The sequence below is a fragment of the Megalobrama amblycephala genome, linkage group LG24 (genome assembly GCF_018812025.1).
Source record: "Megalobrama amblycephala isolate DHTTF-2021 linkage group LG24, ASM1881202v1, whole genome shotgun sequence".
Lineage (NCBI taxonomy): Eukaryota > Metazoa > Chordata > Actinopteri > Cypriniformes > Xenocyprididae > Megalobrama > Megalobrama amblycephala.
Genome location: NC_063067.1, coordinates 3,625,342 through 3,641,868, shown reverse-complemented (window position 1 = coordinate 3,641,868; position 16,527 = coordinate 3,625,342). Strand labels below are relative to the sequence as shown.

At 38.6% G+C, this 16,527-nt stretch overlaps 1 protein-coding gene across 3 annotated transcripts; it reads right to left on the bottom strand.

Annotated features, from left to right (window-relative positions):
* Positions 1 to 318: 318 nt before the first annotated feature.
* On the bottom strand, positions 319 to 16,296 carry LOC125260574 (cytochrome P450 2J4). Of its 3 annotated transcripts, none has more exons than XM_048179003.1 (11): positions 16,215 to 16,296; positions 9,727 to 9,776; positions 8,732 to 8,934; positions 8,494 to 8,656; positions 5,033 to 5,182; positions 4,748 to 4,908; positions 3,967 to 4,143; positions 3,622 to 3,760; positions 3,350 to 3,537; positions 972 to 1,113; positions 319 to 543 (listed from the first exon to the last, which is right to left on the bottom strand). In XM_048179003.1, exons 3-11 carry the CDS (start codon positions 8,927 to 8,929, stop codon positions 347 to 349), a joined length of 1,515 nt encoding a protein of 504 aa, XP_048034960.1. In that variant the 5' UTR covers positions 8,930 to 8,934; positions 9,727 to 9,776; positions 16,215 to 16,296; the 3' UTR covers positions 319 to 346. The 3 variants fall into 3 exon arrangements, with proteins under 3 accessions (XP_048034960.1, XP_048034959.1, XP_048034961.1); XM_048179002.1 differs by lacking the exon at positions 16,215 to 16,296 and adding an exon at positions 10,206 to 10,416; XM_048179004.1 differs by lacking the exons at positions 972 to 1,113; positions 16,215 to 16,296 and having other exon boundaries at positions 9,727 to 9,928.
* Between the last annotated feature and the right edge of the window lie 231 nt (positions 16,297 to 16,527).

Genomic DNA, 16,527 nt, shown 5'->3' with positions numbered 1-16,527 from the left:
TAATACAGAGATAGTATGTTAAAAGCACATTTTAGTTCATATTCATGGTATCTATATATAGCACAATTGAGTGAAAATTCTGTCATTAAATTAAATAATTTTTTTTGTGAACTAACCCTTTAAGATTATCCTAATTTTTAGTATATTAAAAGGATTAGTTCACTTTCAAAAAAAGTTCTGATAATTTACCAAGTTCTGGTAATTTACCTGGTGAGTAAATTACCAGGAAAAATTTATTTGAGGTGTATGGAATTAAAATAAAAACACCATTTCATAACTATGTGTGTTTCATGTTACCAGAGAAAGTCATGTCATCAGTGTGGTTTAATAAGCTGATTCTTTTATTTTAGGTTGCAGTCATGTCACATTTTCGAGGCACAGCACGAATATGGAAAGGTTCAGGAGCAGAAGCGATGGCAACTGTCCTTTTGAGACTCAGCGTTTGTCCCTCAGGTGGCAGGAAGGTAAAACGCTGCATCAGCGAGATAAAGAAGAGGAAGAGCTCCATACGAGCGAGCTGCTCACCTGGACACATCCGTTTACCTGCAAATTATGGTCAGGATCAGTAACACGGAGGTAAACTTTATAAAAATCTCATTTTAGTGTATATTAATTTATATACACTTAAAAAAAAATGAAATCACAGAAAAATGTATAACGGTTTCCACAAAAATATGCAGCAGCTCAACTGTTTTCAACATTGATAATAATCAGAAATGTTTCGAGCAGTAAATCATCATATTAGAATGATTTCTGAAGGATCATGTGACACTGAAGACTGGAGTAATGATGCTGAAAATTCAGCTTTGATCACAGGAATAAATGACACACACATATATATATATATATATATATATATATATATATATATGCATGCACACACACACACACACACACACATCTATATATCGATCTATATATACATATATAAAGTTATAGTTTATATATTACATATTCTTTATGACCTATACCTAATGAAAAGGGGATGAATTTTTCTCTCTTCAAAAATTTGCCATTTTCATCCAGAAAGTGTGCAGGATTAAATTCATATGGAGTGCTGTACTCATTCTTATCCTCTAGGATTGGCTTCAGCATTGGCAGCACCATCACACCCTGTCACATGACAAAATATTACAAACATTAAACAGTGTTTACTGAAATATGATCAAGTTATGGCTACACTAACCAAATGTAACTAAAATTAATCCTTTTGTGTCAATTTTAAAAAGTTACTCTGAAGTCTTTAGAGGACAAAAATGTCTGTATCAAAAAAAAGAGCACAGACTTAAGTTTGGTCTCATTTTAAAGAAGACCCTTGGCCGATTATTGTTAAAGTTCAAGTGGGAAAAAAAAAACATGTTATAGAGGTTGTAGTTTACTAAAATGTTTTATGAACAATTTTTATATAAAATGTATGCTTTCAAAAACATGTTTATGTCAAGAGCCATAAATCTAAAGTTTTGTTCCAAATTTGAAGTTGAGATCTCAAAACCACACTCTGACACCCATGCAAACACACTCACTTTATAGCTGCATAAATTATCCACTTACCTCTATAATAAATAGATTTCAATGGGGACATTGCTGTCCTTTAAGGATTAGTTCACCCAAAAATAAAATTTCTGTCATTAATTACTCACCCTCATGTCATTTCAAACCTGTAAGACCTTCGTTCATCTTCAGAACACAAATTAAGATATTTTTGATGAAATCCGAGAGATATATGACTCGTCAATAGACAGCAATATAATCAGCACTTTCAAGGTATTGAAATAGGGTATATATAGGGTACTAAAGGCATCGTTAAAACAGTCGATGTGACTGTAGTGGTTTAAAGGTACCCTAGAACCAGTTTTTACAAGATGTAATATAAGTCTAAGGTGTCCCCTGAATGTGTCTGTGAAGTTTCAGCTCAAAATACTCCATAGATTTTTTTAATTAATTTTTTTAACTGCCTATTTTGAGGCATCATTAACTATGCACCGATTCAGGCTGCGGCCCCTATAAATCGCGCGTTCCCTACCCCGAGCTCTCGACTATAATACAGTGCATAAACAAAGTTCACACAGCTAATATAACCCTCAAATGGATCTTTACAAGATGTTCGTCATGCATACTACATGCATGCACCAGATCATGTGAGTATAATATTTATTTGGATGTTTACATTTGATTCTGAATGAGTTTGATAGTGCTCCATGGCTAAAGCTAACATTACACACTGCTGGAGAGATTTATAAAGAATGAAGTTGTGTTTATGAATTATACAGACTGCAAGTGTTTAAAATTGAAAATAGCGACGGCTCTTGTCTCCGTGAATACAGTAAGAAACGATGGTAACTTTAACCACATTTAACAGTACATTAGCAACATGTTAACGAAACATTTAGAAAGACAATTTACAAATATCACGAAAAATATCGTTATCATGGATCATGTCAGTTATTATTGCTCCATCTGCCATTTTTCGCTATTGTTCTTGCTTGCTTACCTAGTCTGATGATTCAGCTGTGCACATCTAGACATTACTGGCTGCCCTTGTCTAATGCCTTGAACATGGGCTGGCATATGCAAATATTGGGGTGTACATATTAATGATCCCGACTGTTACGTAACAGTCAGTGTTATGTTGAGATTCGCCTGTTTTTCGGAGGTCTTTTAAACAAATGAGATTTACATAAGAAGGAGGAAACAATGGAGTTTGAGACTCACTGTATGTCATTTCCATGTACTGAACTCTTGTTATTCAACTATGCCAAGGTAAATTCAATTTTTGATTCTAGGGCACCTTTAACAATGTTATGAAGTGAAGAGAATACCTTTTATGCACAAAAACAAAACAAAAATAACAACTTTATTAAAAAATCTTTCTGGACCTTGAAAGTGTTGATTATTTTGCTGTCTATGGATGAGTAATATACCTCTCGGATTTCATCAAAAATATCTTAATTTGTGTTCAGAAGCTGAACGAAAGTCTTACGGGTGTGGAATGACATGAGGGTGAGTAATAAATGACAGAATTTTCATTTTTGGGTGAACTAACCCTTTAAGGTCCAGAGTGTAGCCATTTTGTGTATCTAGTGTAAAATAGATTTGTTAAAGGAAATGATGGTAAAATATTAAAATTCCAATAAATATACACACTTCTGCCAAAATTTATGCAGCTGGCAAAAAAAAGAGATATGTATCATTTTCAGTTTTAAGGGTTAACTCAAAAGAAAAACTCATTCTCCATTCTTCCATAATCCGTGAATTTGTGCTGGTTTAAATCCTGTACAGTGTTGTAATGCAGCAGCTAGTGAAAATAATCATTGAGAAAGCATGCCACCAACAGTATTTTTTGACTCACCTTTGGAATGAGGCATCCTGCTACTGTGGTGTCTTTGCTGGCAACTCTCGGTGGAATAAAGGCAAGAACATTTGCGAACCTCTGAACCTCATGCATCACAGCGTAGGTGTACGGCAGATGCGTCCTGTCTTCCATCAACGGCTGGCGTGTCTGTCCAATCACCTGATCGATCTCAGACTGGACTTTCTCTATGGAAAGTCAACATGCAGAGTATAAGTACACATGTGGACACATTTGCCTAACAAGTAGGTCACAGGAGCGGAGCGGCCCACCTTGCACATCTGGATACTTGGCCATGTAGAGTAAAGCCCAGCTGAGTGATTTAGCAGTGCTTTCTGTTCCTGCTCCAAACAGATCCAACACACAGTGGATCAGGTTCTCCTCGGTGAACTCTGCCTCGCTGTCTTTACACTGGGAATGATGGGAAGATGATTCGACCATGGACAGAAAGAGGGGTTAAACACAGAGACAAAAAAGTTAATGGAAAGTAAAAATATGGGATGCGTTTTGCTTGTTTCACTTGATTTCATTTGATATACACGAATTACAAGTGTACAAAAACTCAAGAAAACCCTTAAAATGAAAATCAGAAATGAAGATTTCCTAAAACCAGTTACCTTCTCAATTTCATCCAGATAACAGTCAATGTAGTCTCTAGGGCTGGATGGGTTTCGGTCCTCTTTGTGCTTCCTGATTTCCTCCTGAAAAAAGAGCTTAAGCTTGGAAAGGTTGGCAAACGCAGTCTGGTGCTTTCCTGGCAGCAAGGACATCACAGCGGGAAATGTGTTGTACAACTGTTGAGGGACAAATACATCTGGTCATCAGTATTTCATAAACCTTTGCCATAAAGAAACTTATTTATTCAAGTAAATTTCACATTTTAGTGCATGTACTGAAATAACTGACCAGAAAAAAGATTTCAGTATCATTGATCTCCCTTAGTAAAGTCAACAAAATAAAAAATTGATCATCATGTTCCTGGTCTTTACAAATTACAATTTAGACATTCATCATAGCTGGGTAAACTTTTAGTGGTAAATGGAAACTACAACTTTTGCATCCACTTTTACAAAATATTATATGTTATAAATGTCCTTTTATAATTTTCCAACATGCGCTGTAAGCGGTCGACCAATCACAACACACTGAGCCATCTCAACCAATCAGAGCAGAGCAAGCTCTCGGAAAGGCGGGGCTTAGAGAGACTCCTTTATCGAACTGATTCAGAACTGTGAGAAAAAAGTAATGCTGCAATGTTTATTATGAGAAAAATAAAGTGTTTTTGAAATCATGTCTATTCTGGGAGACTCCAAAACAAAATCAGGAGCTTTTAAAATAGCATAATAGGAGCACTTGGAAACTTCACAGTCTATGAAAAAGGTAAATTTGGTCTCGTACCCGGCCCCAGACGTTGATGGGCAGCTTGAAGGTGTCATCTGAATATTGCAACAGCTCATGAAAATGTTGGTTGTCGTACTCAAACTTGTAGCCAAAAACCAGGCTGCATATTATATTGCCCACCGCATAGGTCAAGATGTGATGAGGGTTGAATGGCAAACCTTGGAAAGCAAAAGAGAGAAAGAATGGTTACGGCTGCAAACCGTGCTCTTTGACTGTAGAGAGCAGTATGTACTTGTAGCCTGTTCAGATGTATTAATTAATGCAGAAATGGTGCTCACGGACCTTGCTTGGTTTGAAAAGCACTACAGACGAAGTGGCACTCCTGCAGGATGGAGTTTTCTAGAGTTTTCTTGCCCACACCAAAATACTTCAGTGTTGCCAGAGCAAAACGCCTCTGATGACGCCACATGTGCCCACCGGAGAAGATCAGACCTACATTTAAAGAGATAAAAAGAGCAAAATGACTAAAGTGTATTCCCTTGAGGCTATGTAAACACCCTTTTTGCAAGTGAAATCGGTAACAGGTAATACTCAGAGCCTGCGAATTTGCTGTTGTTTCCAATATTTGCGTTGCCCGATCCTTCAATATCTATACTTTCCAAAACTGTTACACTCTTACAGTAACAAAACAATCTGTGCTGAAATCAGCCACACAAACTTTTAAGGTCTAATTGTGCTAATAAATTTGGTTCCTTCAACGATTAGTTCATCCAAAAATGAAAATGCTGTTTTATTTACTCACCCTCATGTCGTTCAAAAACCATTAGACTTCCGTTCATCTTTGAAACACAATTGAAGATCTTTTTTATGAAATCTGAGTGATTTCCTTCCATTGACAGCTATGCAACTACCATTTTGACACTTCAAAAAGTTCACAAAGAGATCATAAAACTAATCCAATTGAATCAAGTGGTTTAGTCCAAATTTTCTGAAGAGACTCAATTGCTATATGTCAGCAGATCGAATTTAGGTTTATATTCACATATAAACATCGATCAGCAAACATAAACACAAGCTCAAACAAACCTGCTTGACGTGTGTGAACAAACCTCTTCTGGAAGCTCAAATGTGCTGCGTAACATGAGAATGAACCTAATTGGTTATTGAAGCTCAAACGTGCTGTGTAACACGAGAATGAACCTCACTGGTTCTTGAAGCTCAAACGTGCTGCGAATGAACCTCATTGGTTCTTGCTGAAGCTCAAACATGCTGCGGAACACGAGAATAAACCTCATTGGTTCTTGAAGCTCAAATGTGCTGCATAACACGAGAATGAACCTCACTGGTTCTTGAAGCTCAAACTGGCTGCGTAACACGAGAATGAACCTCGTTGGTTCTTGCTGAAGCTCAAACGTGCTGCGGAACACAAGAATGAACCTCACTGGTTCTTGAAGCTCAAACGTGCTGCGTAACACGAGAATGAACCTCATTGGTTCTTACTGAAGCTCAAACGTGCTGCGAATGAACCATTGGTTCACTGAAGCTCAAATGTTCTAACACGAGAATGAATTGGCTCAAAGCTCAAATGTGCTGCGTAACACGAGAATGAACCTCATTGGTTCTTACTGAAGCTCAAACGTGCTGCGTAACACGAGAATGAACCTCACTGGTTCTTGAAGCTCAAACGTGCTGCGTAACACGAGAATGAACCTCACTGGTTCTTGAAGCTCAAACGTGCTGCGTAACACGAGAATGAACCTCATTGGTTCTTGAAGCTCAAACATGCTGCGTAACACGAGAATGAACCTCATTGGTTCTTACTGAAGCTCAAACGTGCTGCGAATGAACCTCATTGGTTCTTGAAGCTCAAACATGCTGCGTAACACGAGAATGAACCTCATTGGTTCTTGCTGAAGCTCAAACGTGCTGCGTAACACGAGAATGAACCTCATTGGTTCTTGCTGAAGCTCAAACGTGCTGCGTAACACGAGAATGAACCTCACTGGTTCTTGCTGAAGCTCAAACGTGCTGTGGAACACGAGAATAAACCTCATTGGTTCTTGAAGCTAAAACATGCTGCGTAACACGAGAATGAACCTCATTGGTTCTTGAAGCTCAAACATGCTGCGTACCACGAGAATGAACCTCTGCTTGAAGTCAAACATGCTGCGTACACGAGAATGAACCTCATTGGTTCTTGCTGAAGCTCAAACGTGCTGCGTAACACGAGAATGAACCTCATTGGTTCTTGCTGAAGCTCAAACGTGCTGCGTAACACGAGAATGAACCTCGTTGGCTCTTGCGGAAGCTCAAACGTGCTGCGTAACACGAGAATGAACCTCATTGGTTCTTGCTGAAGCTCAAACGTGCTGCGTAACACGAGAATGAACCTCATTGGTTCTTGCTGAAGCTCAAATGTGCTGCGTAACAAGAATGAACCTCATTGGTTCTTGCTGAAGCTCAAACGTGCTGCGTAACACGAGAATGAACCTCACTGGTTCTTGAAGCTCAAACGTGCTGCGTAACATGAGAATGAACCTCATTGGTTCTTGAAGCTCAAACGTGCTGCGTAACACGAGAATGAACCTCATTGGTTCTTACTGAAGCTCAAACGTGCTGCGTAACACGAGAATGAACCTCATTGGTTCTTACTGAAGCTCAAACGTGCTGCGTAACACGAGAATGAACCTCACTGGTTCTTGCTGAAGCTCAAACGTGCTGCGGAACACGAGAATAAACCTCATTGGTTCTTGAAGCTCAAACATGCTGTGTACCACGAGAATGAACCTCATTGGTTCTTGCTGAAGCTCAAACGTGCTGCGTAACACGAGAATGAACCTCATTGGTTCTTGCTGAAGCTCAAACGTGCTGCGTAACACGAGAATGAACCTCACTGGTTCTTGCTGAAGCTCAAACGTGCTGCGTAACACGAGAATGAACCTCATTGGTTCTTGAAGCTCAAACATGCTGCGTACCACGAGAATGAACCTCATTGGTTCTTGCTGAAGCTCAAACGTGCTGCGTAACACGAGAATGAACCTCATTGGTTCTTGCTGAAGCTCAAACGTGCTGCGTAACACGAGAATGAACCTCATTGGCTCTTGAGGAAGCTCAAATGTGCTGCGTAACACGAGAATGAACCTCATTGGTTCTTGCTGAAGCTCAAACGTGCTGCGTAACATGAGAATGAACCTCATTGGTTCTTGCTGAAGCTCAAACGTGCTGCGTAACACGAGAATGAACCTCACTGGTTCTTGAAGCTCAAACGTGCTGCGTAACACGAGAATGAAACTCACTGATTCTTGTGGAAGCTCAAACATGCTGCGTAACACAAGAGTGAACTCCCATGGGAGTTTTGAATTCTGAAACCATATGTTTTCATAGTACTAAATGAATGAACTTCTTTGTTTCAAGAGAGACAGGAAAATTCAGGATAACTGTAAAAATCTACAGAATGTATGAACAGTTCCACGTTTTCAACCACAAAGCTCGCTATTGTAGCCAATGCAAAAGGTAATTTTAGCAATTATACAACAGTTCTGGTACACTGATTGAAAATGACAGCAGAATGTTGATATTTCATACAACACTGGAAAATTTCAATTTTATTCACACCATTTTTCTGATATAGCAAAAATAAACAAATTAGTTGTGTCTGATAGTCCATATAATGCCTTGAGTAAAAGCAGAATTACAAGATGATTCCATACATTCGACAAAAAGAATTGGTGAGCAATTTATGATTGATAACAGATTTAATTTTTTTTGAGCATTTCAAAGTGTAATGATGTGTACACTTTTACCTTTCCCTTTACAGATCTTGTCGTTCACAGGGAAGTACGGCCGGTCTGTAAAGATGTCCGCCTGTTCCACAAACGCCTCTTTGAAAGTCTCGTATCCAGTGAGCAGAATGCATGGCTTGTTCCCGAGATAAAATGTGCTTACATCTCCATACCTCTCAGCAATCTGATCAAGATATCAACTTGTAATGTACACAATTCATTTAATAAACATATGCATCTAAACAAAATAAATACATACCTTCGGAAAAACCTCCATTGGATCACTAAAGCCTATATTCATTACGTTTCCAAGCAGAGGAAAAGGGAAGGGTCCTGGTGGCATGTTCTTGGACTGAACATCTCGCAGGTGTTTCACAAACAGCAGCACGCACAGAAATATCAGGAGTCCCTGAACATCCATCCACTCACCCATCAGCTGTGACAACACTGACGCCATGCTTACTGTCACAAGAGAGATTTTCCACACATGAATGAGTACTCTTCAACTGTGTGACCATGTATAATGTATGAATATCACTGCAACAAAGCAAATTTCTGTCTTCGTTCAAATGCTGTAGGAGCTTTTCTCAAAACTATCAATGACTGGTCATCCTGGTGTTTAGTGGACATATGAAGTCCTCAGGTTCTCACAGACTTCGGTAAAGTTGGTTTTATATTCGCACATTCGGACTTCTGATAAATTCAGACTTTCCAATAAATGTGCAATAAATTAATGTTTGCGAATTTTAAGCAGCGACATGATATTGATGATACCAACGATTGTCAACTTACAACATTTTTCACAGTCGATCAAAATAGTCAAGTATTGTTTTAATGACATATTTACTTGTGAATGTCCACTGAATGTCCAATGTAGTGTGATTAACAAGGCTATTGAATACGGATGTCCGAGTGTGCGAATATAAAACCAACTTTACCGAAGTTTCACACAGATAGTTCATCACATTAACTACAAACATGTTTCATAAATTTCATTCCACTTTTAGGGCACTATAAGTTTTGAACACAACTTGTATTGATATATACATCATTTTAAGAGCATCTCAAGTGCCCAAACACTTTTGGATTTGTAACATTTGAAGTGGATCAAAAAAGTTAATCACTTCAAATGTTGACTACTGTAATATGAACCCATTTGCTATGCACACAAAAGTTGTATTGTTTTATACTGCACAATATACTACTGCAAAGGACATGCAAAGTTGCAAATGAAGGGAACAAGCTTGTACTTACCGAGAAATCACAGTGTGTCTTAATTTGTTTTCCAAATTTCATCAGTAAACCTAAAGAAAACATTACAAATTAGTATCTATGTACTGTAGATGCTCTACATTGTGGTACCTAACGATGTTCAGACCGAAACTTCAACACATTTCGCATTTAAGCTCTGATTCGCTTTGATACTTGATTAGTTTTAGTAGTATAAACATGTGATCTATGACGTCTGATGCGTCGTTGTATTATACTGGGGTGCGTTTCCCAAAGCGAACTATGGTCGCAAGTTCCGTCGTTACCAATAGAGTTCAATGGGACTTACGACCATAGTTGGCTAACGATGCTTTCAGGAAACTCACCCCAGACCTCATTGTCTCTTTTAAAAATAAAATAATGAATTTATTTTAAAAACAGCAGACCGCTCTAAAGTTTCCCGCGGATTTTTTTAAAATTTATTTTACATAGGACAAGTTTAAAAAGTTAGTCTAAATAGTCACCAATAGATCAAGCTGCTAACAGGCGTGCAATGATGCAGGTTCGGACCATTTGACTCTTTATCTTCCTTGTCTTTTGTATTCTTCTGTTATCTTGTCAACTTAATGTTATATAACTCGAATTGCTCGAGCTCGACCATCAGGGAGAGCGTGAAGGAAATAGTCCGTACAAAGTTCGAACCACAAAGTTGTCGCTTGGTGGGCCCCCCGCATCTGATCATCTCAAGTATATCGCAAAACTTGATATACCTAATTACATAATCTGCGTATCAACAGTATTTTCAGATAACACTACCATAAAGAAATTAGAGTGCGAATTTACAGCAGCAGCCAATTAGATGTTACACAAGGTTAGTCACATTCATTTGAGATAACCATAGCAAAAGTAAACCGCTCCAGAATTAGAATCGGTTCGTCGATAAAAAAAAAATAACTAGCTTATTGCCATTATTTATCTCTTTAATAAATGCATATATCAAAAAACAGTTTTAAACAGGTTGTTAACTGTTAAAACTGATCTAAATAGATTAAGCTGCTAACAGGTGTGCAATTATAGTTTTGTGATGGTGTAATGTGTGGGCTGATCTACTTTGTGTTATCTTCCATAATCTTTTTGCCTTAATTAATATACAATGTGTACAATTAGTGTATATTGACCCATAAGTTCTTTGAACTTAAACATGGAAAACATATGGAAGACAGCACATAGTACAAAGGTTGTAGGACTTTTTACTTTTACCTGGATTGAACCATTTTGTAACTTTTACAAACCCTTTATTTTTAGTATAATCTTATTTTCTGAAGTATTAAATTGTTGACATAAATAACAGCAAAAAGAAAGAACAGAAAACTAGAAATAAATTATAAAACTACTCAAATAGCAGAAATAACAACAGTAGTGCTGTCAATCGATTAAAAATAATTAACTAATTAATAGCATATTTTTCTGCAATTAATCACACCAAACATTAACATTTTTTAACATGTTTTTATATTGTAATCATTTCGAATTTTATCTCCAAATTAATTTAGAAACAACACAAACACAGTAAATATTTGATCTAAAGCACAGAACACACCAAGCTGATGCTGACGAACTAGTGGCAATGAAAGCAGACTGTGGGGTTGGCTCACGTCGGCAGCGTCTGGGTCCAAAGTTGCCCTGACAGACCAAACCGACGCTCGACACCCGGCCAAGTTTTGCACCTGCGTAAGAAGAAATGCCTTTCCGTACCAGCAGGTGGCAGTAGCTGAACAGCCAATCATAATGATCAGATGGCCCGACTGACCGACGGGCTCCGATGTGGATTCAACATGTTGAATCGGCCAGAAAAAAGCAGACGAGGACCGACTTCAGCCGACGGTGCGGAACACACTGAGAAAACTTAGTTGGCCGACGAACAAAAACTGCCCGACGGCCGATCGTCAGCTTGGTGTGTTCTGGGCTTAACATATACAGAAATTGAATGAAGTTATATATTATAAATTAAATATAGATTAATTTTTATTAAGGCTACAAAAGTTATTCAGACAAGAGCAGTGAGTGATTTTTTCTTTGTCTTTTGTTCTTTGATTAAAGGTGCCCTCGAATGAAAAATTGAATTTATCTTGGCATAGTTAAATAACAAGAGTTCAGTACATGGAAATGACATACAGTGAGTCTCAAACTCCATTGTTTCCTCCTTCTTATATAAATCTCATTTGTTTAAAAGACCTCCGAAGAACAGGCGAATCTCAACATAACACCGACTGTTACGTAACAGTCGGGATGTACGCCCCCAATATTTGCATATGGCAGCCCACGTTTCCAACATTATAAAAGGCATTAGACAAGGGCAGCCAGTATTAACGTCTGGATGTGCACAACCAAATCATCAGACTAGGTAAGCAAGCAAGAACAATAGCGAAAAATGGCAGATGGAGCAATAATAACTGACATGATCCATGATAACATGATATTTTTAGTGATGTTTGTAAACTGTCTTTCTAAATGTTTCATTAGCATGTTGCTAATGTACTGTTAAATGTGGTTAAAGTTACCATCGGTTATTACTGTATTCACGGAGACAAGAGAGCCGTCGCTATTTTCATTTTTAAACACTTGCAGTCTAATTATAATTCATAAACACAATAATAAATAATCTAAATAATAATTCATAAACACAACTTCATTCTTTATAAATCTCTCCAACAGTGTAGCATTAGCCGTTAGCCACGGAGCACTATCAAACTCATTCAAAATCAGAAGTAAACAATATAACAGTATACAATACTCACATAATCCGACGAATACATGCCGCATGCATGACGAACACTTTGTAAAGATCCATTTTGAGGGTTATATTAGCTGTGTAAACTTTGTTAAGGCACTGTTTAAGGCAAGCACGAGCTCTGTGGGCGGAGAGCACGGGATTTAAAGAGGCCGCAGCATAAAATCAGCGGGTTTATAATGATGCCCCAAAATAGGCAGTTAAAAAAAGTAATAAAAAAAAATCTATGGGGTATTTTGAGCTGAAACTTCACAGACACATTCAGGGGACACCTTAGACTTATATTACATCTTTTAAAAACATAATCTAGGGCACCTTTAACATTAAAGGGGCTATATGTAGGAATGACACCCAGTGGTCAAAATAGGTACTGCAGTCCAAATTCAAAATATTGTTTGCCCCGCCCCCTCCTTCAAAGATGCGGATGGCCAGCTTGAGGACACGCAACGAGGGAGCGCAATTGACAATGAATGCTGAGGAGACTTACACACTGTAAACTGATGAGTTCCTTTATCTGTGTTTTAATATGCTGTCGTTCATAGAGATTTTTAGATGGATGCAGAGGCTTTTTAGGTCAGGTAGAATCTGCGATTCTCTGACCCAGTTTGTTTGCTGGTTTCCATGTCTGCAATACACAGTGTTTTCCGCCAACTGGCAAACTGTGATGTTGATATACTATTGGATAAACTGACAGCACACGGTTTCACACAAACCAAAACAAAGACAAACGTTCTGAAGCAGATTTCAAAGCAGAATATCTGGCTGTAGCATTGTTTTTCTGAGAAACAAGTAGGTGAACTTAGCATGTTTCCCAAACATCTGCAAACATATTGGGGTATTTTTATGCTTTATTAAAGTAAAAATCTTACATATAGCCCCTTTAACAACAGACTGCAGCTGGTTTATTAGGCTGCTGTCACTTTAAGACATGACGCACATGATGTGGATCTGACACGCATTTTCTCACAAAATTTACGTTAATTTAAGACTTTAAATGTAGAAACAACACTTGCGTTTCCACCACCAACAGTACCCTTACTTGATAGGCCTGGTGTATGCCAGAAAGTAGCGATCAATGTCATCAAAAGACTGAAGACTGCAAGGAAAAACAGCCGATGAATACACATTAGCTGTGTCCAAAGGAGAATACTTCTCTACTATATAGTATGCGAACAGAGTAGTATGTCTGAATTCATAGTATCCGAAAAACAGTAGGTGAAAATTACCCGGATGACTTACCACTTCCGGTGAGATTCTGAAGTGCGCATACGATGGACACTTTACTATCCCATGAGAGGATTTGTGAATGGAGATGAAGAGACGTAACTGACGCTGGTAGGTCATGTGACCGTAACAACATGGCGGATGTAGTCCGGATTCATTCATACTACACGCATTCGTACTCTATATAACATACTTTTTCAACGGTGGTGAAGTAAATTTAAATTCAAATGTAGTACCTACTCAACAGTACGCGATTTTGGACGCAGCTATTAGGCTTGTTCGAGATGAACTACACTAGCCTGCCACCGGCTGGCGAGATCTGCCATTTGCGGAGTACAGAGATGGCTGTTAGGTTGGACACTTCATGCTTTCCGTAGTGTGCTGAACCAACATCATTCATGGCAGACCACGCGATTTTTGTGTTGACTGACAAAGAAGTGGATGCAGATGAAATTCCCGTGTTTTGAATATCAGATATTCAATATCAAGATTGGTTAAATACAGGAACTTGTCTAAGAAAAAGGCTTTTGCAGCCGATTTTGAGCAACTGCAGTGCCTGACCTAGACAGCTACTCTCGTTTTGCTCTTGCGGTACTTTGATAGCACATGTGATTGCAGGCTGAATCCCAAATGGCACCCTAAACACTTGCGGTCTTCCAACGAGTCTGCATTTTTGTGACGTAACGCCGCTAAAAGTCTGCTGCAGATCTCGCACCAGCACGCAAAAGTGCGCATCGAGGGCACTAGTGAACACCCTTCTGAAACCTAAAATTGACTAATGGGACACCCTACGGTCTCGTGGACTTAAAGGTGCCGTAGAACGCGTTTTCAAAAGATGTAATATAAGTCTAAAGTGTCCCCTGAATGTGTCTGTGAAGTTTCAGCTCAAAATACCCCATAGATTTTTTTTTAATTCATTTTTTTAACTGCCTATTTTGGGGCATCATTAAATATGCACCGATTCAGGCTGCGGCCCCTTTAAATTCTAGCACTCTCCGCCCCCGGAGCTCGCGCTTGCCTTAAACAGCATAAACAAAGTTCACACAACTAATATAACCCTCAAAATGGATCTTTACAAAGTGTTCGTCATGCATCATCGCGTTCGTCATCGCGTAAGTATAGTATTTATTTGGATGTTTACATTTGATTCTGAATGAGTTTGATAGTGCTCCGTGGCTAAAGCTAACATTACACACTGTTGGAGAGATTTATAAAGAATGAAGTTGTGTTTATGAATTATACAGACTGCAAGTGTTTAATAATGAAAATAACGACATGGCTCTTTTCTCTGTGAATACAGTAAGAAACGATGGTAACTTTAACCACATTTAACAGTACATTAGCAACATGCTAACGAAACATTTAGAAAGACAATTTACAAATATCACTAAAAATATCATGATATCATGGATCATGTCAGTTATTATTGCTCCATCTGCCATTTTTCGCTATTGTTCTTGCTTGCTTACCTAGTCTGATGATTCAGCTGTGCACAGATCCAGACATTAATACTGGCTGCCCTTGTCTAATGCCTTGAACATGAGCTGGCATATGCAAATATCGGGGCGTACATATTAATGATCCTGACTGTTACGTCACAGTTGGTGTTATGTTGAGATTCGCCTGTTCTTCGGAGGTCTTTTAAACAAATCAAATTTACATAAGAAGGAGGAAACAATGATGTTTGAGACTCACTGTATGTCATTTCCATGTACTGAACTCTTGTTATTCAACAATGCCGAGGTAAATTCAATTTTCCATTCTACGGCACCTTTAATGGACAAATGTCCACAGTCCACAAGACCGAAAGTGCATTGAAATGTGCCATTTGGGGTTCAGCCTGTAAGGCGTCTGCAGCGCCGATCAAAGTCAGACAAATTTTCTAACCAGAATGCATTGCTTTTTTCAGGCGGCAGCCGATCTTTGCGATGCCGCATGAAGTCGAACAAGCCTATTGTCTTTCAAAGTATTGTGTTGTCATTCACCTTGTAGCACATGAAAGTGATGATTCTCTGTCAACCAATCAACGTTCTGCAGTGAGTGTAGCTCCACCCTTTTGGTACCCCAATGCAAGGGTCCCAAAAAAGTGGTACGGTTCGGAATTAGGGTATAATTCACAACTTCTGACAATGGAAGCGGCATACATTGTGTACCGTACTGTACTGTGCTGAACCATACCGCTCGGTGGAAATGAGCCAAAACATTGCTATGATTTTGCTAAGTAATCAGCATCTTCCATTGATCCTGGAACAACATTCTTCTCCAAAAACATAGTCCTAACCCAGTCCCTATACCCCTAATCCTAATCTTACCCATCCCTAAATTCAGAAATGATGGATGAATAACACTGATGTAGAATCCTGGTTGTGAGCCTAAACTTGACATTAACTGTAAACCTATGCCTCAAATCTGATTGGCTGATTGGAATAATGTTGATCCAGGAACAAGTTCTATGTGGTGAAAGCACATTCACCGTATATAAACATAGGCTAACAAGGAAAAAAAAATCACATTTTACCTTGAGTGCTTTGAGCAGTGGCTGCTGGCTGAAGATGTTGCCAATGAGAAAGCGGTTAGTGTGTCTCTCTTTGTGGCTGCTCCAGAAATTTATACACTGTGGAAAAATTTGGAGCCCCATGTCTTATGACGTGATGAAAACAGTGCACTGATGACCTTGATAGTGAGAGCGGAAAGCTATCAATTTTAGAATGGCTAAAATCTGCAAACATCATATGACACGTGATTGTTCTATCCGAGAGCACCAGCACAGGCATCCTTGATTCACAACATAAACGTCTTGAGTCTTGTTTTTAAGTACATGATGGAGAAAG

What these genes read in the sequence shown, in the direction of transcription:
- LOC125260574 (XM_048179003.1), bottom strand. Translation starts at nt 8,929, where the DNA reads ATGGCGTCAGTGTTGTCACAGCTGATGGGTGAGTGGATGGATGTTCAG. An exon ending in CAAGATCTGTAAAGGGAAAG is followed by an intron (nt 5,183 to 8,493) that starts GTAAAAGTGTAC and finishes CTTTAAATGTAG; the next exon opens with GTCTGATCTTCTCCGGTGGG. An exon ending in TGCTTTTCAAACCAAGCAAG is followed by an intron (nt 4,909 to 5,032) that starts GTCCGTGAGCAC and finishes TTGCTTTCCAAG; the next exon opens with GTTTGCCATTCAACCCTCAT.